Source organism: Crocodylus siamensis, chromosome 1 (assembly GCF_052110815.1).
Source record: "Crocodylus siamensis isolate JL-2025a chromosome 1, ASM5211081v1, whole genome shotgun sequence".
NCBI lineage: Eukaryota > Metazoa > Chordata > Crocodylia > Crocodylidae > Crocodylus > Crocodylus siamensis.
In genome coordinates, this window is record NC_143395.1 from 220,948,507 (window position 1) to 220,970,364 (window position 21,858).

The 21,858-nt window shown below is 46.4% G+C and overlaps 1 protein-coding gene across 1 annotated transcript in view; it reads left to right on the top strand.

The window, feature by feature from the left end:
• The first annotated feature begins 9,442 nt into the window (after positions 1-9,442).
• PROS1 (protein S) overlaps positions 9,443-21,858 on the top strand; it is a 53,924-nt gene continuing 41,508 nt past the window's right edge. The window contains exons 1-4 of the mRNA XM_090057535.1: positions 9,443-9,622; positions 18,228-18,385; positions 20,441-20,465; positions 20,809-20,895. Of these exons, the coding sequence (XP_089913661.1) occupies positions 9,559-9,622; positions 18,228-18,385; positions 20,441-20,465; positions 20,809-20,895 (334 nt within the window). The 5' untranslated portion in view covers positions 9,443-9,558. The remainder of the gene's footprint in view (positions 9,623-18,227; positions 18,386-20,440; positions 20,466-20,808; positions 20,896-21,858) is intronic.

Sequence of the window (21,858 nt, forward strand, 5' to 3'; positions counted from 1 at the left end):
GAGGATGCCAAGCTGATGCATGGATTGATGTTGAGGTGTGTTTCAGTCTAATCTTGATCCTGGGAAAAATCTTTGAAAAAACTGTCAAGGAGGCCATCAACCACAAGCTTGTAACTGGTGGGGTATTCAGAAGCAACCAGCATGGGTTTGTTGAGGGTAGGTCATGCCTAACAAACCTGGTGTCCTTTTATGACCAGGTAACTAACCAGTTGGACAAGTGACATGAGGTTGACATCATTAACTTAGACTTCAGCAAGGCCTTTGATACTGTTTCCCATGAAATCCTTTCAATTCAGCTGGGGGTACTGGCTTAGACCAATATACAGTGAGGTAGGTTGGCAATTGGCTCAGAGCTGATCCCAGAGAGTTATAATTGATGGGGTGGCCTAATCCTGAAGGGCTGTCTCCAGTGGTATGCCCCAGGGATCAGTACTTGGGCCCATGCTCTTTGACACCTTTATCAATGACTTGGATGAGCGGGGTGGAAAGTGCAATGATTAAGTTTGCAGATGACACCAAGCTGTGGGGTAATGCGGGCTCATACAAGGAGAGGGTAAAGATCCAGGACAACCATGATAGCCTGGTTCTATGGACTGAATGGAATCAGATGAGGTTCAATAGGGACAAGTGCCGGGTCCTTCATCTGGGTAGGAAGAACCTTCACTATAACTATACAATGGGCGGTGGTCCACTGGTTGGCACTGCATCTGAAAGGGACCTGGGGGATGACAATCTATCAGAAGATGAATATAAGCCACCAGTAGGGCAAATAGAACTCTAGTGTGTATCAGATTGTGAGACTGTTGAGCCTGCAGTTCCCCAGTTTTTCCATGAGGACATCATTGGACACCAGGTCAAAGGCTTTCTTGAAGCCCAAAAATATGATATCCCCCTCTTATCCGTTGTCCTTTGTGTCACCTGGTCACAGAAAGAAGTGAGATTGATCAGGCAAGACCGACCTGCAACAAAGTCATATTGGCTGTCTCTTAGACTGTTACCTTCTGTTAGCCTGTTGTTAATAGTTTCCTTGATGATTTTTTCCAGATCTTTCCAGGGATTGCAGTCAAACTGATTGGCCTGTAGTTCCCTGGATCTCCCTACCTCCCTTTCTTGAAGATAGGCACCACATTGACTCTTTTCCAATTATCAGGTACCTTGCCCAAGTGCCACGAGTTCCCAGAGATCCTTGCCATTGGCCATGCTGTGATGTTAGCTAGTTCCTTTAGCATTCTTGGGTGCATTCCATCTGAGTGGGCTGGTTCATGCATGTCCAGCCTCTCAAGGTGTTTCCTCACAAGATCTATGCCAATGATGGGTATATGTTTGCCCTTCCCCTCGTGATCCTGCATCTTATCAGGCAGGGTGATCCCATTGGGTTGATGGAAGACTGATGCAAAGTAATCGTTAAGGAGATTGGCTTTTTCCTGGGTGTCAGTTATCAGCTGCCCCACTTGCTTTAGCAAGGGTCCAATGTTGCCCTTGTTTTTTTTTCCTGACTTCCCATGTATCTGAAGAAGGACTTTTTATTGTCCTTGATTCATATAGCCAATTTGAGCTCGGTTTCAGGCTCTGTACAGGTGTAGGCCAGTGCTGAATACTCTGCCTTAGTGGTATTTCCCATCTTCCGTCCTTTATAAGATTCTATTTTTAGGCGCAGGAGGCCAAGGGGGTTGCCCAGCACTTTTGCTACTTTTTCTATGGGCTGGAATGGACTTTCCTCATTGCTTCAAGGATTGCATCCTTGAGGAGTGACCACTTGTCATCGACTCCCCACCCCCTCAGGTTACGGCCTCTCAGGGCCTCAACAACTAACCTCCTAAGCTTGTGAAAGTTGGCTTTCCTAAGGTCAAGGACTTCCGGATTGCTGACTGACTTGCCAGCTTTCCGGTAGATAGAGAAAGTGATCAAATCATGGTCATTGTCGCGCAGCTTCCCTTTGATTCTCAGGTCACTCAGTAGATCATCCCCTTTGGCCAGTACCAGGTCCAGTAGTGCCTTGCCTCTTGTTGGTCCGTAGACTTCTTGAGATGAATAATGCCTGTGAGGAAGCATTGCAACCGATTAAATTTGGCTGAGTGCTCTTTCCAAGAGATGACAGGGTAGTTAAAGTTGCCCATGACAACCATGCATGACAACTGGATGAGAGCATGCAGCCTCAGCCAGTTCCCTGGTAAATTCATGGTTAAGTCCTTGCTCTTGATTAGGAGGTCTGTAGTAGACTCCTACCATTATAGCTCCTTCACCATGTTCCCCTTTCATTCTTACCGAGAGGGTCTCAAGCCATCTTTCTTGGTTACCAATCTCTGCCTGTAGGGAAATGTACTGCTCCTTCACATAGAGAGCTACACCCCACTCTCTTTCTTGTAATACCATCTCTCCTGTACAGGGTATTGCCATCTATACCTGTGGTCCAGAATCAGCCAGTGTGTTGTGAACAGATCCAGACACGTGCTCCTCTCCCTCTATTCAGAGTTGGTGAGGACACAGCTGGAATACTGTGTCCAGTTCTGGGCACCACACTTCAGGAAGGGCGTGAATAACCTTGAAAAGGTACACAGAAGGGCCACCCATATGATTAGAGGACTGGAGGATGGGCCCTATGAGAAGAGACTGCGGGAACTGGGTTTGTTCAGTCTGAGCAAGAGAAGACTGAGAGGTGACTTGATAGCTGCTTGCAAGTACATCTGGGGTAAACGCCAAGATCTAGGGGAGCATCTCTTCAGAAAGGCACCCCCAGGGAGAATGAGGGCCAACACGCAGAAGCTAATTGAGGAAAAATTTAGGTTGGACATTAGGAAAAACTTCTTTTCCATAATGGTATCTAGAATCTGGAACACACTCCCAGCAGAAGTGGTACAGTTACAATCCTTGGAGGTGTTCAAGAGGAGGCTGGACAAGCACCTTGTTGAGCTCATTTGAGCCCAATAACTTTCTGCCCAGAGCAGGGAACCAGACTTGATGATTTTACAGGTCCTTTCTGGTCCTTTGACTCTATGATTCTGATTCACACTCCTGCCAAAAACTTGGCTGACCCCTGCCCTATGGGCTTTTTTCACCTAAGGATTAGTGCACAACAAATACACTTTCCACATCCCTGTTTCCAATAAACAAACCTGTTAGTCTCAATTTTATACAATCTTCTCATTGCATGAAAATCATTATACTTCTGTTTTATTTCTCACCTGTGTATTTCATGGGAAGTAATATAAACACAAGTGTTTGTGTTATGACTCTGAGAGCTTTGCAGCTGTGTAGAAGACAAATTCAATTTAGAATAACTAGATGCTTATAAACCAGGGGTCAGCAATCTTTTTGGGCAAAGTGCCAAAACCCCCCCAGCAACCTCTAGTCAGAAGATGTTGGTGTGCCGGGGTGGACAGCAGGGGAAACTTGAAGTGTCTGATCCTTTTTGTGGCAGCGAATTCTTAGCCCCTTCCCTGCCATCTGCCCAGAAGTGTGTGTAGTCACCACCAGCAACAAGCTGGGCTGGGGCTCTGGATGATGGTGCAGCTGTTTGCAGCCTCATGGCTGCCTACTGCAAGCAGCCTGGGCTCTGGGCAGGTTCTCATTCCTGATTTCCAACTATTTCCTTTTTCGCAAACAGCCTCATTTCTACCTTGTATTCTATCACTGTAATGTCTCCCTTTAGCTTCCCGGCTCTGATTTTGTCCCCCTCCCCTCTTTGCTTTACCTTTCTGCTTTACCTTTTGTCTTTCTAATTTCTACCTATTTACATTCTCACTGACATCCTGCCACACTTTTAGCTTCTCTCATTCCTTGGAGTCTCAGAACAGTGGAGGGACTATACCTGAAGAAGGGTTATTGCACCCCAAACCTTGCCAAGAACTTTTTTCCAACTACTCAGTTGGTCTAATAAAAGCTATCACATTTACTCAAAGAACCTGGCCTGCCTGTTTTTCATAAGGCCCCTTCAGGCTCTACTTTTCTCTGATGCTATATGGCTAAAATTTGTTTGACCTGTCTGCTCTAAAATAACTTTAGCCATACTGTTATACTGTCATACCGTTAACATACTGTCATACTGTTAACATCATAGGTCCACTGCTTGTACCTGAAAGTACAATGGGAAGTTACCAATAAAACTTTAAGTAGTGGGGGAAAAGTACTTATGTAATACATAGATACCTTGTTTTGCCAACATTTAGGAGAAAGACAAGTCAAACATGCTTTCATTCTAGAAAAGTAGGTAGAACAGAATAAAAAAATAATCGAATAGTGAAAAAACTCACTAATCAATGCAAGCTTTGGGCTTCTATAATTACTAATTCTTCTGCTAATATAATTATGAGTAAGCACACTTATACTGAAGACCATATTTACTCAGTTTTATTTCAAAGCAGATTTTTGAATATCTGTGAAAATGACTTGATTCTCTACTATAGCAAAACACAAGCTATAGCAAGCATAGGGGAAATATCTGGTAATTCCAATAAAGTGACGTTCAAACATGCCAGGTTTTGTTAGGTCAATTCTGCTTCATATTTCTTTTATTTTGTCAAGCAAAGAGGCAGATTCCTGCTGTAAAGACTACAGAATTCCCTTATTCTTTTAGAAATAGTTGGTCCTTATTCCCTAAGGTGTGGAATGGGCTGGAAGTAAATTAGTGAAAGTTGAATACAATTTAATTGATAGTTGCATGTAAGATACAAGCAGCACGTTGCCTAAATAAATCAGACACTTAGAATCAGACACTACTTGATCTTTTCAGAGGCCAAATATCATGACTTTACAATTGATAGATTTTTCTTCTCTAGTGAAGCTTGTGATCTGTTGTAGTGTTGATTTACTAAACATCTAGAAAAATAATGCTATGATCCACTTTTCATCATATAATCCCCGTGATTGAAGGCTTCCCATTGAAATTTAAAGTATCCATTGAGAGAGTTGGAGGGTAGTGTGTCAGAGGTTTAAAGTTAATAAGAGATGATAATATGCTGATGATTTTAAACAGCACATTATCTTAATCATGATTTTAAAAGCCTTTACAGGAAATACCAGCTCCAGGGGGTGCAAAATGCACCCCGCTTCTCCAAACTTATGACATAAGAAATGGGCGCAACAGTACTCTTGCTATAAAAGCCTAACTGGAGACAAGGCCACTTTAGCTTTTATAGCAAATTAGCTAGACTATATCAGCACTGCATCTCCAGCCTGCTGTTTAGTTGATCTTACTTAATCTCACAGTAGATTTAAAATTCCTTATCTTTACTGTGCTTTTGGAGAGGGGTAAAAATGTAGGTTCATTATCTTGTGGCTTTAAAAAAACCACAGCTTTAAAAATATTTAAGGAAATAGCCTTAGATAACCTTAGAAGAATTCAGGAGGCATTCAACAAGCCTTCTTCAGGGAGAGTTTTGGTGCCTGTAATATAGGGATGGGGAATTATTTTGGCTGGAGGGCCTCTTAATGGTTTTGGTGAGCTGTTGAGGGCTGCACACATAACATCTTTCAACAAATTATAGCTAAAAATAAATCACATAGTAAAAATCAAACTTCTACCATAACATTACATAAAAAAAATGTTATGTAAAAAATAATTTTGGTCCTGATTTATGTGTTTTTGAGTGGTATATATAGAGGTGATTACATAACAATTAAAAGAAGTCTAATTTTTGTATATTGTGTATAGGATTGTAGGGGTAGAGGGTGTGTGTGAGGGATGGGTGTTGGTGGGGGGGGGCGTACATGTGTGTGTCAGGGAGCTGCCCGTGTGCTAGGTTCTGCGACTTGGCCAGGGGTGGGGGAAGAGGAGTAGGGGGCACATGTGGGGGTCCATTCTCTCTCTCTCTCTATCCAGCCTGTGGCTGCCCCTTCAGTGCTCCTGAAGGAGCAGGCAGGGCTTAGCTCCAATCTGGGGCAGCCCACACCATAGTCCCATCCCCAGCCAGCCCAGGTACTGCTTGGCTCCCACCACCTCCAGCGGTTCCTCCTTCTGCCCCTGCTGTGCTGCTCTGGGCATCAGGTAGCACAGGGAAGTGGCAGCAGCCGTAGAGATGTGTGCCAGGCACCACCCCCTCTCCTAGAGTGTTAGCTTCTTATTCTGCATCTGTAGTCGTGTATCCTTGAGTGTGGCATCGAGAGGTTGGATGCTGGTTGGATGCTCCTGCATGACTTCAGACACTTGTGTGCTGAGGGATGATTGCACATTGGGTATGTCGCATCTTTAGTTTGTTTCCATCCTTCTGTCCTACTAGCCACTGCTCTTATGATGTCAGGCAGAGTGATGCCATCCAGCAGGTACACACTGTTTAGGCTGGCGAGCTTCAGAAATCCTGTGATGTATTGGCTGCTATCATGAAGTCAAGGTGCTCAGGTATGGATCTCTCCCCTAAAAGGCATGTTACAAGGACGAGTTACAACTTAAAACTTAACTGTATGTCCTTAGCTGAGAGAGCAAAAGGAGTAAACAGGAAGGGATTTTCCCTGGGAGTTAACCACAGGAGGGAGCCAGGTACAGGAGGCTTGCACAGCCCATTAGTAGATGTTCTGGGTATTTTTTTTGGTTTGTTCTCTCTCTTTCACAGCCTAGGTGTCCTTCAGAGAGCAAAGGAGCCATAAATGGAGACTGGATCAAGCAGTTGTGACTTGCGTGGAAAGTGCCATGTTTGTGTTCCTCCCAGAGCAGGGGTTGGCAATGTTTTTAGGCAGACTGCCAAAACCCACGCAACCTCAATTTGTAAAATGTTGGTGTGCCAGGGGCAGATGGCAAGGGAGCTGTGAGGGACCTGATCCTTGTTGTGGCAGCACAGCCCTGGCCCCTTTCTTGAGGCATGTGTGCCGCACAAAATGTCTTTGCGTGCTATGCTCTGGCACTTTTGCTGGAGGTCACCAATCCCTGTCCCAGAGGGTTAAAACCACTTAATCTGTACTAAGTATAAGCTGGTGTCTGTCTTGGAGGAAAAGATTGAAAGGGTGGAATCACAGGTGTCCACACTATTAAGGAAAATGAAAGTTTCTTGAACAGGAGTTATGAGGGGCTTGTTGCACAAAGGTGGTTCGTTTCTTTGGAGGCTCGCAAAGTATCACAGACACACACTCAGCCGCCGGCATAAAAGGTTGTATTTGTTTGCAAACAAAGGTCAGAGCAGAGTCAGGTACTCAAATTACTCTGACCCCGCATTGGTATTTGCAAGTGGAATTTATCTTCTCTCTCCTGAGCATGTGTGCAGACACCGGAACTCTTACAGCTACTTCCGTTTCATACAAGCATACATGTAGTTACATCACTACATACATCGCATGTATAGTATAATTAGCTACTTAAGTATGCAGGGCGGAGAGGTAAATATGCATCAGCTAATTAAGCATGCTCAAAGACCACAACAGTTCACCAAAAGTTTACACTTCAAGGCTACAGTCAATTGAATTCCAGCTTCTGTATCAGCATGAGAAAGGCTAAGGCGGGACCGGGGGAGAAACTGCAATCAGCATAAGAAAGGCTGAGAAAGGCTAAGGCGGGACCGGGGGAGGAAGGAGCCTTGGGCAGTATTTCTTTCTTATCAGGTGCAAGATGCAAGCTGCACATTTCTAACAATATTCTATTTCTAACAGGCTGGTGCAGGAGAGGTCAAAGGGAAAAGAAGAGATGTGACAACATATGACTTCTGGAAGAAGGAGAGTCCCCAGAATTCAAGAGAAACCTCCTGAAGTCAGCAACTGCTTTCAAGCATTGTGTGGAGGAAGGGCTGAGGAGGAAAAGGCAGAGGGCAGGATATCAGCAGGTTAGAGCTGAAGGACATAGCAGTTTGGAGAGCAGGAAGTGCAGCGTGCTAGGGATGGAGGCTCTGAGGCCTCTGCACCAAGAAGGAAGAGAAGAGCGATAGTGGTTGAGGGGGACCTTCTGTGAGGGACAGAAAGACTCATCTGTTCTCACATGGCGTCTCTGGAGCCCAAATCCAGGGAAGCCTGCCACAGCTCATCCCTCCCTCAGGCCACACCCTAGCTCTGCCTGTCCACCTAGGTACCAGCCATGCTGCTAGCAATGTCACCCAGCAGGTCAGGGGACCAGTGCTGTAGCAAGGAATTTTGGCGCCCAGGGCAAGCCCACAGTGGCAGCCTGTCCTCGTCCCACACACAGATCAGGGGGTACACAGTCCCCATGCTTGCCCGGGGGTGCGTGCGGCAGTGGGACCTGCCCTCCCTGTCCCTGCGCCCCCCTAAATGAGCTACTCACAGCTCTGTCCTGTGCCCCACCCTGGCTGGGCAGCTCATTGGCGCCCTTTCACTTCAGCGCCTGGGGCGGTAACCCTGCTTTTCCCTCCTTGCTTCAGCACTGCAAGGGACACTAGGAGGCAGGTGGACTGAGAAGCTTTGAGGCAAGCCGTCCCATCTGCCTTCCCTTGGGCCTGCAGCTCTTGCCCCTGCCCTGATGCTCCAAGGCAGAGGTGGGGCCACGAGGCGGGAATGAGAAAGTCATTCAGGTGCAGGTCATAGACAGTGCCAGGAAGGCGCCCAGCAGTGCCCCTCAGCAGGCACTCTCTGGGGCCTCCTTAATTTATGATGCTTTATAAATTTAAGCATTATAAATTAAGAGGTGCTTAATTTATGCCCACAGCTGGGCGGGTTGCTGCTTTGCTTTGCTTGCCCCCAGCCTGGCTGAGCAAGGCTGCAGGCACAGCGCTGCCAGGCCTTAAATACGAAATTATTGTATTGGAAGCTTAAAATATGCCCATCAGCTGTAAATAAAACTGTTTGGAGCGAGGGAGAAGTGGGCCATCAAGGGGGAAGTCTTGCTCTGTTCTGAGGCCAGCAGCCCTGAGACAGCCTTGAGAGCAAACCCAAAGTGGGCTCTTGGCCTCTTGAAGACTCAGAACAAGCACAGTGGCCAGGGGAAATACCATGCAGCTGTGCAAAAAAAGGTCCATGTTTTTACCTGTCTGGGAGCACGTTCTGAAAGTGGAATTTAGGTCCTGGCTTTTGACAATGTGTTTCACGTGTCTTGAAGAAAAACTGCAAGAAGGCAGTTTTACTGAACCGGTTCGCAGAACGGCTCCTCTGGTGTGGCTCAGTACTCACTGAGGTGTGGCAGCTTTAAGCCCAGTTGATGGAAAAGGGAGTCTCCCCGCTTGTTATGACTGAGGGCAAGCAAAACTTGGGGGCGAATAGGATGCCGGCCAAAGGATTTGGAAATATCTGAAAGCCCCAGGTGCGGGAGAAGGCTGCTCGCCAGTAGTAGGGCCACTCTTGGATTTGGAATGAGTTGGGGCTAATTTGGCCTGGAATACAAATGAAATGAAAAAACCCCAAAGGGGGTTCAGGCTCCCCGAGAGCGGCTTGGACTTTGCATCTGCTGATGCCCCAAACCCGCAAGCTGCCTCACACGCGGTGGCAGTTTGAACGGGGGTTGCTCCCACCAGGCTGGAGACGGGCGCAGCGCGGGGCGGGCAGTGGCGGGGCCCCGGTGCTCCGCCCGTGGTCACTCCCCCGGCGCCGCCGCCGCCCGCGGCTGCACTCGGCCCGGCCGGAGCGAGCGGAGCCCGCAGCAGCAGCAGCAGCAGCAGCAGCAGCAGCAGCAGCAGGAGCCCGGGCGGCCCCGCCATGAGGCCGTTGGCGGGCGGCGGGTGCTTGCTCGCCCTCCTGGCCCTCACGGAGGCCCGCGTCTGTGAGTGCCGCGCTCCCGCGCCCCAAGGGGAAACAAGGGGGGGCGGGGCTGCGGCCCCAGCGGGGGTGGGGTGGGCCGGGGGCCTGTGGCAGCCCCGCGCTCGCAGCGCCGCCTGGTGCCCCCCCCCGGGCCGCCTCATGGACGGGACAGCTCCGCTCCCTGCCCCCGGGGCGAGGGCCGCTGGGGGCCCAAGGGGCACACGCACACCCATGGGCACACACAGGCAGGGATATAGACGCACACAGAGATGGGCACGGGGACACACACACGGAGACAGGGACACACACAAGCATACACAAGGGCACACACATGGACATGGGACACACACAGGGAGGGGGACACATGCATAGAGGCAGGGACACACAGGGATGCACAGTCACAGACAGACAAGACAGACAGACACATGGACACACTGACACACACAGACAGGACTCACACAGACACACATATACAGGGATACACAGTTACAGACACAGGACACACACATGGACACAAGGATACACATGGACATGGACACATGCATAGAGACAGGGATGCATACAGACACACAGGGATACACAATCACAGGCAGACACACAGGGACACATACATGGACATAGGGACACACTGACACACAGACAGGATGCACACATGGACGCAGGGACACACACACGGACACACACAGATACAGGGACACACATGGACACTCTGCTATCGGGGAAACTACTGGGCATACCTCAATTGATTTTGGGGGGCACCTATAGAGAAACCAGGGGCATGAGGGCACAGGCTTTAAGCACAGAGCAGGGCATACCAGGCAGCACCCACTGGCCCTTGAATGAGTCCAGGGAGCCCAGGGGTGCTGCCCAGTGAAGCTCTGTCCAGAGATGTGGGTGCACAAGGGACATGAACGCAGCCCTGCCGTCCCCAGGAGTCCTCCCAGCCAGAACCTTCTTTCTGGTCAGGTATACTGCCAGCTTCGCTTGGGCCACTGTGTGACACAGGAGTCTGGGGCTGGGGCCACTGTGTGACACACTACACTGGGCAAAGTTGACCTGTGGTCTGATGCAGTCAACAACAGTTCTTATGTTCTTATTTTTCTGTGGTCTGAAAAGGGGTAAGACCGAGAGTTGGCATTTTCTGAGGGGTGCATTGAGCCTATCAAAAGGTGTCTCAGATTTCTGGAGGGATGCCTTGATTCCACACAGGTTGAGAACCACTGGTTTAACTGCTAAAACGTGCTCTCCTGGCACTAGAACTGCCTCTACAACACAGGTCACTGAGTTTCACCCCTTGTTCAAGACCGGGAGTCTGAAGGATAAGGTGGCTTGTGACCAAAGAATTGCAAATGGCAACATCCAAGTGCTTTAATGTATTTTTTTTTGTTCCAAATTCTTTGCAACAGAAGAATCACTCTGTTCTTTTTCTGTAGTCCAAAAAAGGAGCGAGAATGGAGGGATGGTCTTTTCTGAGAGGTGCCCTCGACTCTGTAGAGGGCTGCCTTGAATCTAAATAGTTTGAGACCATAAAAAAACCCAAAACAAAAACAAAACTATATAAAAGCACTTGGATGTTGGTGCTTCAGATTTACTACTCATTTATTTTCTTCATTTGAGCAGTTATTGTCTGAGGGTTGACTGAACTGCACCAGTCCAAAGCTGCATACTCAGGTGATGCTTTCCAGCTGGGTAGGATCATGACTGCTAATCTGGTTGCAGACATAAAGTGAGATGAGGAGAGATGAAAAGTTGTGCCTGGTGTCCACACAGCTACTGTGGGGGCATGGGCAACTGGTGCCTCCTGAGTCTGGGGGGGCACCTGCAGAAGCTGGCAGCAGGGCTGGGGCTGGCAAGCACCCGCAGATGCCGTCAGTGGCATTGGCGGCAGGGATGGCCCTGTCAGGGGGCTCATGTGGCCCTCTCCCCCCCGCCGTAATTCCCCTACCAGTTGCATATATGTGGGGGGAAGAAAAGAAATATTCAAGAGGTATCAATGTTAGACGGGTGTCATCTCTTTGAACACTAGGCTCAGCTCTGAGTCTTTTGCTGGGCCTGGAGGTCTGGATGTGCACAGATAAGGAGCACTTGCTGTCACCAATGAGTTTTAAGAAATGGCAGAGTTTTAAAATTATACTTGTGATTCTGAGTCCAGTGTTAGAAACAGCCAACTTGGTGAAAGGGGAGTAATTAGCGGCAGTAGCAAAATAAGAGCTGCAAAGAATGTAAGCCTGGTTTTGACCTGTTTTACTAATGATTAAACCCGCAGAAGAAAAGCTAATGTTTACTATTTAAGCCTTAGTTGAAATGCTGGAGGATTTCTGACTGTGAAAATGACAGTAAAGTAGGATGAAAGTTCATTTCCTAACTTATTTTTGTGTAGATCATGGAAAAACCGCCATCATTTTCCTCTGTCTGTATGCCTCTTTTTTTTTGTTTTGTTTCTTTTGGTTTCCCTTCATTATTTCTCCTGCCACGGTTTTCCATCAACATTTACATTTGTATCTGAAAATAATTGTCAAATCAGTGCAGACCCCTTTGTTCCATCTAGTCCTGTATCCTAGCTGTTGCCTTGACTAGTTAACCATGCCAAGTGATGCTAAGAAAAAGGGCTAATAAACACACAGTTCCATACAGTTTGTGGCTGGTGCTTAATTTATGCCCTTGAAGCATGAGGATAGATATCCCTTAAAAACAAACAAACAAACACACATTATTGTATTTATTGTAACCAGTTCCGCTGTTCTTATCCATGTAAATGATGAATCTGTTTTGAACCAAACTATTTTTGTCTGTAATAGTGGGCATCACTTTGAAATGGTTGCAACCCTTAAAAAACTCTTGTAATTATGTAGCTTAAATGTGTTACCTTTTAGTTTAATCAAGAACCCCTTAGTTCAGTGATGCTCAATATTTTTCCCTGATAGGCCGGATGGGCAGTGCCTGGTCTGACCACAGGCCAGTGGAGGGTAAGGGTCAGCCTGGCCTGAACCCAGCCCTGCAGGGGGTTAAGGGAGCTTCACCTGGCCCTTGTGGTGATGTGGTGGACTTGATTTGCCTCAGGTGGGGAGGAAGGGAGCTTGACCCAGCCCTGCAGGGGGAAAAGGAAGTGACTTGTCTCCAGGGGAGAAGGGAGCAATTCTCACCCTGCAGTGTGGGGAGGAGAATGGGGCATAGCCCAGTCTTAACCCAGTCCTGCTGGAGAAGGGGGCATGGTGTGGCCTGTCTTCAACCAGGCTGAGAGGCTTAGGGATTGAGAATTTGGCAGGGGGGAGAATTTGCCACCAAATTTCCTGACCCATGGGGACTCTGGTGGGCCAGATGTGATGCCTGTGTTGGTCACATTTGGCTGACAGGCCAGAGTTTGAGCACTGCAGCTCTAGTGCTTTTATTATTATATGAAGGGTTAAACAGGAACTTCTAAGTTCCTTCTATTCACTCAGTGTTGATTAATTTATCTAAAAAAAAAGAGAGAGTGAGCACATCAAGGCTGCATTCCAAAGTATGCAGAAGTTAGGCAATACCAGAATTAATTCATGTCTCTAATGCCTGTGAATCACAGTGTGGTTTTCAAGTATATGTGCCTTAAAAGCTCTCTGTCCTAGACTGAGATCCACAGATTCCCGATTAGAGTTTCAGCAATATCACTGGAGTCCAGTTGAGATCCTGGGTATCATCTCCCAGACACTATTACGGTACAGGGGCATTAGACTGCATCTTTATTATGTTGAGCTTGACAACAAAAAGCTCAATATGAGAACTAAGCAAAAAGTACATAGAAGTACCCATTAAACAAAAAGGTCTTTGCTGTTTCTCTGAGACACGTGGAACATATTGTCAAAAGTCAGGACCTAAATTCCACTTTCAAAACATGCTCACAAAGAGGTGAAAACATGGACCTTTTTGCATCATCTCACCTGAGGGAAGAACTAAATAGAAGAAATTAAATGATTTACTTTTCACCTGCCTGCAATTTGAGATAACTTTTGCATGTAGAGTCCCACTGGAAACTGATGGGATTAACTGAGAGTTTCAGAAAACTCTGAGTTGAGGATCTAGGAAGTTAGCTGCTATATAGCAGCTATATCCATGGATGGTTTCAAGTTTGTAGCACAGTACTGTGTCATTTACATTTTTTAGAGTTTGCTCCATAAAGTAACTATAAACTCTGCTTAACCAGTTCTGTAAAGCCAGGTTTATGACTGATCTGCGACACCAGAGTAGTTTTTTAAGTGCTTAGGTTGTACAAGGGAATCTGTGGCTTTATTTCTTGCAAAAGCATTACATAGCTACTTGGTAAATAATCATAATATAATTAACGGCTCATTCAGTGCCTATTGAAATTAATTGTGAGGTTTTCATTGGCCTTCAGCTATACTGATATCCAGCCGCTTATGTTTGCTGAAGGGTTGACTAATGATTTGAGAGTTAAAAGTTCATTCAAGTTCCAGTAATCATACAGGCAGCAGTATAGATAAGAGATTTTTGTAGAGTACAGCAGGATCTGTGTAAACAAAGACCAGCAGTTCACCAAACAGACCAAAATATTTCTTGCACTAACTTCAACATAATAGAAAAACATGGAAGTTACAAGTGAAGCAAGATTTTGTTTTAGACCTGAAAATTCATGGGATTTTAAGACTGGACTGGTTATCTGAAGTGGGGAGTCATTTCCTTATTTAGCTCCCCCCATTGTATTAAAAAAGAGAGAGATTCAGATCACTTCATGTGATTGCCACATTCTCAAGAATACACACTTAACAAGCATTTTCTGATAACTAGCTACCAACTAGACTTACTGGAAATTGAAGACTTGGGATATTCACCAGTGTGGAATTTGTTTAAAGCCCTGCATTTGTTACTCTTATCTTATAAAGTTTTATCAACAAGACTAGAGCTTTAAGCTACCTTTTGTCCCTCACAATGTAAAGATGCCACACCAGTCTCCTTAGGTATGACTTAAGTGGTTGTCTTTGATTAGGACTGAGAAAAACTTAAAAGAGTCCATTCCCTTCTACCACATCCAGAATTTTCTTCATATATGTGGTGAATTACATGACCAAGCAGAAAATTTTCATTTTCCAAAAGGCAGAGTATAAAAGGAGAAAATGGTCTTTGGCACCTTCAGAAATCTATGCCTTTGGAGTCAATTTCCTACATGTTTTGAGTACACAGGGTAAAGAATCACTAAATCAGATCACAGGTCTTAAGATTTTTCAGCATATGTTGACATATACACATGTTAATTTTACCCTAGCCAGCTTGGGTATCAATGGTTTTGCATAGCCCTAGCTATATAGGCTTCAGCCTAGGTTGTACAAAACCCCAACCAAGACTCCAGGGGCATGTCCCCATGAGTGGGAATGTGCGTTTTCCCAGGTACAAACAGCAGTGGCACGCTATGTGCTGCTACTACTTTTCCCTGGGGAATGCCTGTGTACGCATGTTCAGGTGCATAGCACATTACTTCGGGTGGGTTGGGGAGGCTTGGGGCCAGCACCTGGGCTGGCCTCAGCAGCCTTACCTATGGTCTTTGTGGGGGGTCTCCAGGGGCTGCAGCTGTGGTGATCCGGCAGCAGGGAGTCAGACTGGCAGCCAGAGTGTTGCTCCAGCCATCCAGGTTCCAGGTTTCCAGTGGCACATGCTGCTGACCTGTGCACTGCCCTGCTTTTTTTAGGTGTGGGTTTCTTGACATTGGGATCTCTGGTGTCAAAATTAGCACCATGGGGAATGCCTGCATGTGTGGTGCAGGTGGTGTGCAGTGCTGCAGACGGGTCTGCCCAAGCTCCAGACCATGCTGTGACTGCTGCAAGGCCCCAGCTCCAGAGCAGCTCCCTGCCCAGTTGCGCATCCCGCCAGTGCTGCTGGGGCTGGTCGCCATGGAAACCTGGCCCCATACTGTCACATTGCTGTTGCTGGGATCTCCATGGAAACCAGCTACAGTGACTTGAGCAAGGGCTGCTGGGAAATGGAATTTGCCACTGGCCTGATCCTGCCTGTGGGCTGTACTTTGCGCACCCTGTGCTACAGTATGGTGATGTGATAGCTGATGGCATTAGTTTACAATGTAACCCTGTGCTTATACCCTAACAAGCCTATCATAGAAAATTAGATGTATGTCATGGAGGCTGTCTGTATTTGATATTCAGTTTTGTTGCTGTACAAAGCCAGCCAGTTGCATCCCTGAATTCCTGATCATTTAATAGACTGGCCTTAACATAGTTTGAAGCATACAGGGGTTAGTTGCTCCTGCCACCAGAGAGCAATCACTAGCAAAGGACAAATGAAAGCGGTGCACTGATATGTTGGTCCATATCGGATTCATATCAGCACTGATAAAAGGAAAATTGATGTTACTGGCAGTTGGCTTTTTTGGCTCATGTGACCAATAGTATTGCCAATAAATGCTGCATGCATATTCAGCTGCAGCATGCATGCAGCCAGGAGCTCAGCCTAGAAGCATGGACAGCATCATCCGGCTAGTAAGTCTGTGGTGGGGAAGGGGCATGGGGGGGCATTTTGAGGCCCCCACGGTGAGGGAGGGAGTGGGGCTGGGTAGGGGCAGGCACTGCACAGCCAGGGTGGGGAGCCATGGCTTGTCCAGGGAATGCAGGGTGGGGGGGGACTCCCACTGCTGCATGCATCCCCAGTGGAGGCATGGGGGGCATGCGGACCCCAGATCTGTGTGCAGGGTGAGGGCAGGCTGCTGCTGTGCACTTTGGGCAGGGTCTGTGCCAGCTTTTTCCTGGCAGGGGGGCTGGGCCTGGGCTGTGCTTGGGGTGGGCAGTGGCAACCCTGGGAGGGCAGCTACAGTGAATTTTGGGGTGGCTGTAGCGCCCCCCCCGGAGCCTCTCCTCCCAGTGCTGCTGCTGCCTGCCTGGCCCCTGCTTCCCCTGAGTATAGCCCAGGCCCAGCCCCGCTTCCAGAAAGGGGCCCTGAGTGCACAGCAGCAGCCCACCCTAATCAGCCCACAGATCCAGGCTTCCCCCAGAGTGTGTGCAGTGGCAGGAGCCTCTCCCCCTGCACCCTCTGGATGGACTGTGGCTCTGTCCTGTGCCCTGCCCCCCCTGACTGTACCAGCACCTGCACCAGCGTCAGCCCCACTCCCTCCCTCACCATAGGAACCTCACTCTGCACCCCCTATGCCCCTTTCCTCCCCCCTGCCCCTTCCTCCCCACAGACTTACCAGCTGGATGCTGCTCTCTAAGCTGCCGGCTTGCATATTGGCAATCGGATTGGTATTGGCAGATATGGCTCATTAATAATCGGCCATTGGTATTGGCCCCAAAATGTTTATTGGTGCACCCCTAACAAATGATGTTCCAGTGGGAAGGTATGCAGGAGAACAGACCACTACAGCCACTCTCCCTAATGAGCTGTATTACTTCCTTCCATTAATCTATTTATCAACACATGGACCTATGGGACTGTCTACTCTAGCATGTTATTGCTGGTCTTTGTACCCCAGTGGATCAAGATTTCAGTTAATCAATACAATCTTGCTTGTGAGCATAAAGCATGTCTGCTGGAACTGATGATCACAGCATAGCATCCTAGGTTAGTGATGAGTATTCATAAGCAGCTTGTCTGCAAATGTCATGACCCTCACAAAGCCATGTTAATCTGATAGGTTAAATCGTGCAAATGCTTATTAACGTAAGGCAGGTGCCTTTCTATTACATTACATTTTGGTGCCCAGTAGCTAACATGGATCAGGCTTTGCCCCCCAACCTTATGCCTTGGACTTTTTCCAGCTATGCTAATCCATTACCTCCTTGTTGACTAGAAGTAACCAAAACAAAAAACAAACAAACCAGCCAAACCAAAACAGTAGCAGCAGCAAAACTGAAACCAAAAACAGTCAACAAAATCCCAGTCAAATTTAGATGTGGTCTGTCCAAGCTCATTAAAGTATACAGGAATCTTCCAACATTAGGTTGGGTCCTAATAGTACAATATGCTTAACAATCAGTGGGGATAGCAACACATATGTGCAAAAAGTAAATAGCAACACACAGCACTGCAACTCCACAATGTCTATGGTGTATATGTGTTCTACATTTATACAGGGCCATATGCTACTTCCTGCAATACTAACCCAAGCATTTCCAAGCCAAACTGTAGGTGTGAGATTTTGCCATGTATACAAAGTTGTTCCAAAATATAAAGGAACATTTAGTTTGGTTAAAAGTATTTGCTGGCATCTAGCCTTATAAAAAATAAAATAAAAACCCCTCTTGGCCTCACATAAAAGAGGTACACAGAAAACGCTTACTACTGTATAATTAAAACAAATCATTCCCACTTTGAGGTTTCAGTTTATCAGTTTATTTTCCTTATAGATTACATACAAATTATGTTTCTGGCACAGCTTTGTAAGCACATAATTACTTGGATGTCAATAAGAATTTTTTTTGTTGTGGGAAACCAACCCAGGCACCACACAGACAAAACAATTTTGAAGCATCTTTCTTTTCTCCAACACTGTCTGCATATTTGTACATGCCCACATCACAGCCACAGTTTAATTCTGGCTTTTGGTTTAGATGCTCACTTGAAGTTAATCTTCACATTATAAAAGTGTTTAGCTGTTACACAATGAAAAGAAAGAAATGTTTGTTTTTGTCAAGTTTTGTCTCAGCAGCATGCCTCAGAATACCTGGTTAGGAAACGCAGAGCAAATTCTTTTATGGAAGAAAGTAAGAAGGGAAATTTAGAAAGAGAATGTGTTGAAGAACTATGCAATAAAGAAGAAGCCCGCGAAATCTTTGAAAATGATCCTGAAACGGTAAGAATTTCATGAGTATCTGCATGATGGAGAAAAAATCTTTTGCAGAGGGAGAGAAATCCCTGGAATTGCACAAGGTTTTTATACAATAGGGCTAAAAATACGATACAGACAGAGAGCCAAGGGCAAAATTCTCTCACGTACAGCCAGGCAGCACAATGTGTAGGCACAATGCATGTTATTAGGGAAGACAGACTACAAGCACGTAGGATGGCTGAGTGCATGTCCTTTGGATTTAAAAAAAAAGCATGAGTTTTAGGCCATCGTTTTGCAAGCATTCGGGTGGAACACCCATTGGTTTCACTGAGAATTTTTATATGGACAGCACATTGCAACACAGCTGTCTTGATAAAGATACTAGGCACCTTTGCTGAGGGGCTTTCTTCTAGGTATGAGAGTACTCATGCACTTTGCTCTTTAGATCTATGTTTTGAATTAATTTAAATCAGTTGTTTATTACAAAGTAGACGAGAGAAAATCCATTCATATTTGTGGTTCAATATAACCTGTAAATTGTTTACATACCGTGCTTTTCATATAGTGCAGCACATTTGGCCATATTGATTATTAAGGATGTGCACATTGAAATTAGACACATCTTCATAAGGCATGGGTGGGCAAAATGCAGTGCGGGGGCTGGATCTGGACTGCCAATTCATTGGATATGGTCCATGGCTGCCCCTGTGGTGCTTCGCCTGGGGCTGAGCCCTACCCTGGCAGATGGTGCCTGCTGTCCCTTCCCTGGCCAGTGTACACAGCTTACCAGCGGGGCTGCTTCTGGTGCGTCTGCAGCTGCCCAGGTGCTGTTCCACACCCCTTGCCTCCAGTGGCAGATCCCAGCTGCCTTACACCCATTTTGTTTGCCCAGTGAGTGGGTGAAAGACAGCTGGGAGCTGGAGCTGGAACCCCATGTGCTGGGGCAGGAGCCACCTGGCTGAAGCCTCTTCCCAGCCCAGAACAGTGCAGAAGGAGCAGGAGCAGGAGCCACCACTGGAGTAAAGGGGAGCAGAGCAGCACCTGGCTGCTGGAGCTGCACTGGGAGCAGCCCTGTTGGTAAGCTGCATGTGCCACGCTGTGTGTGCTGGAGCCAGGCTGGTGGGCACGGGCTGGAGTGCAGCCTGGACTGCCCCAGGCAGGGCTTGGCCCCACACAGAGAGCTGCAGGGACAGCTGTGGACCACAACGCCTGGGTGAGTTCTGCTTCATGCGTCCCTTGCTCCCTCCTCCCTCCTCTCACCTCTGGCTGGCTCCTGGAACCTAGCACCCAGGCAAGCCTCCTCCCCCCATACACACACAACCCCCTTTCCACACCTGCATATACCACCCACAGGGCAGGAGCTGCCCCACAACCCCACCCTGTGATCCCAGCCTTGCCCATGCATCTCGCTCCTGAACACTACTCCTCACTTGCCTTGCAGCTCCACCTCACATAGAGAGTTTTGGTGAGTTGCTGTGGTGGCTGTCAGGGGAAGAGGTGCTAACCTGGCTCACGACAACTCATCAGAACTCCCTATGTGGCCCGGGGCCCAAATAATTGCCCACCCCAACTTAAGGGAATCAATATTTTTTAAATAAGTGACTGATAACATATTTCCATGTCATTTGACATGGAAATATATACATGTTCAAAGCCAGATTTCTAATACCTTTCTTATTTGTTGCGTACTATTCAAGGGAAAAATTTTCAAAATCTAGGCAACCTGTTCAACCTGAAGGGCTTTAAAAGGATTTCCCTGCAAGGACATTGCCAAAGCCTAATTTTTTTCCTGTGAAGAACAGAATTAGAGAGGAAGTACTGGCCTGATTTTCCTCTGCCTCTCATCCTTTAGTAACTTGGAATCTTGTTTAATAAAAAACCTGTGTTTTAACTTATAAATAAGTTTTCTTGAAAATTTCTAGTGTATTTTTATGTATAGTAAGAGGTAAGTTATGGACTTTTCTCTTAGTTTCTCTTACAATGAAATGACAAACAACATTACAATAAAATAAGTTACCTGTATATTTACTGTTGGTTATGTTAACTTTTTCTGATATTTCTCATATTTTTTTCCTACAGGAATACTTTTACCCCAAATATATACGTAAGTACCAGTCCCCCCATTCTCTATAGTTTGTAGAGTTCTCGTAGCTTTCTTCTCATTTGCGTATTATTGTTTTTTAACAGTAGTAGTGGTATGAGGAATCTTTTCCCATGTTTGATTATGACGCATATTAACTCACTAGTACCTCTCTATCCTTAGGTCCTGACTGAGTTATTCAGAACGTGGAGTGTGAGATCAGGTGTCCTTAATTTGACCAAACAGGTTTTCTAGTTCCAGCCAGGAGAACAGACTCTTTGAAGATGCCAAGGTTAAACTGTTCTAATTTCATTCTAAATGGATGTTTGGAGCATAAGCAAATTGTGCATGGGGTTTGTATTTACAGGCTGCCTCACCTACCCCCGACTAGGGATCGCGAGCATTTCTGTGATGTCTCCAGGTTCTTCAAGTGACCTGAGGACTTGTATCACTGGTAAGAACTGTTCTTATATGTTTCTCACCCAGCACCAAGACTGGGTGTGTCTACGTGTGTGCATTTACTGCGCAGTAACTGAAATTACTATGCAGTACAGGCATGTGTCTACACTGGAACACCTGTACTATGCAGTAAATATGGCAACTCACACGAACGCCTATACTATGCAGTAAATATGGCAACTGATGCTGACATGAGCATAAATTTGATACCTGCATCAGCTTTAATGTGCTTTAACACCTGTACATGTAGATGCTAGCCTATTCCTGCTTACTGCACAGTAATTTACTGTAAATTTAAGCCAGTGTAAATGCAACATATAGACATGGCCACTGTGCATCACTCTGGGGTTCTGAATCAAGTTTAAGCTTACATATCACCTCTATAAAAGTTCACCTAGCAAGAAAAAAAAATAGTGTTTTGACTCATCTAATGCAATTAGAAAGCAAATTACAACATTATATTTTACTGGTAAATTAAGAGCTTTACTGTTAACACTGACTAAGAAGTTCAATTCTAGGAGCAGTGCTGGAAAGGAAATGGGGCATGAAATTCCTCCAGAACTATAGGGGCATCTGCCCATTGCAGTCCATTCCTTCACTTATATTAGCTCATTCAGTTCATGCCCAAGTTGCTCCTGACCTCCTGTGCCCAGAGTCATGGTCCGAAAAGGTTCTGTTCAGTCAAATAAAGGGATTGTGCCCCTTTCTTTTACACAGTTTTAGAAGTGCCGTGGTCAGTCTGGCTCACAGTGAAGCAATCTTTTAAGGAAGAAGAATTCAAATATTTGCTAGAAGATGAGGTCATTGGCCTCAGGGATTTTATACTTTGTAACAAACTTACATCTACCTAATGTTGCATAACCACATAGTTATTCATTCAGTATGTTTGATCAATTAATTCAACATGAAAATGCATCCTTTCTAACAAATTAATAGGAAGCAGTCTGTGTCATATGCC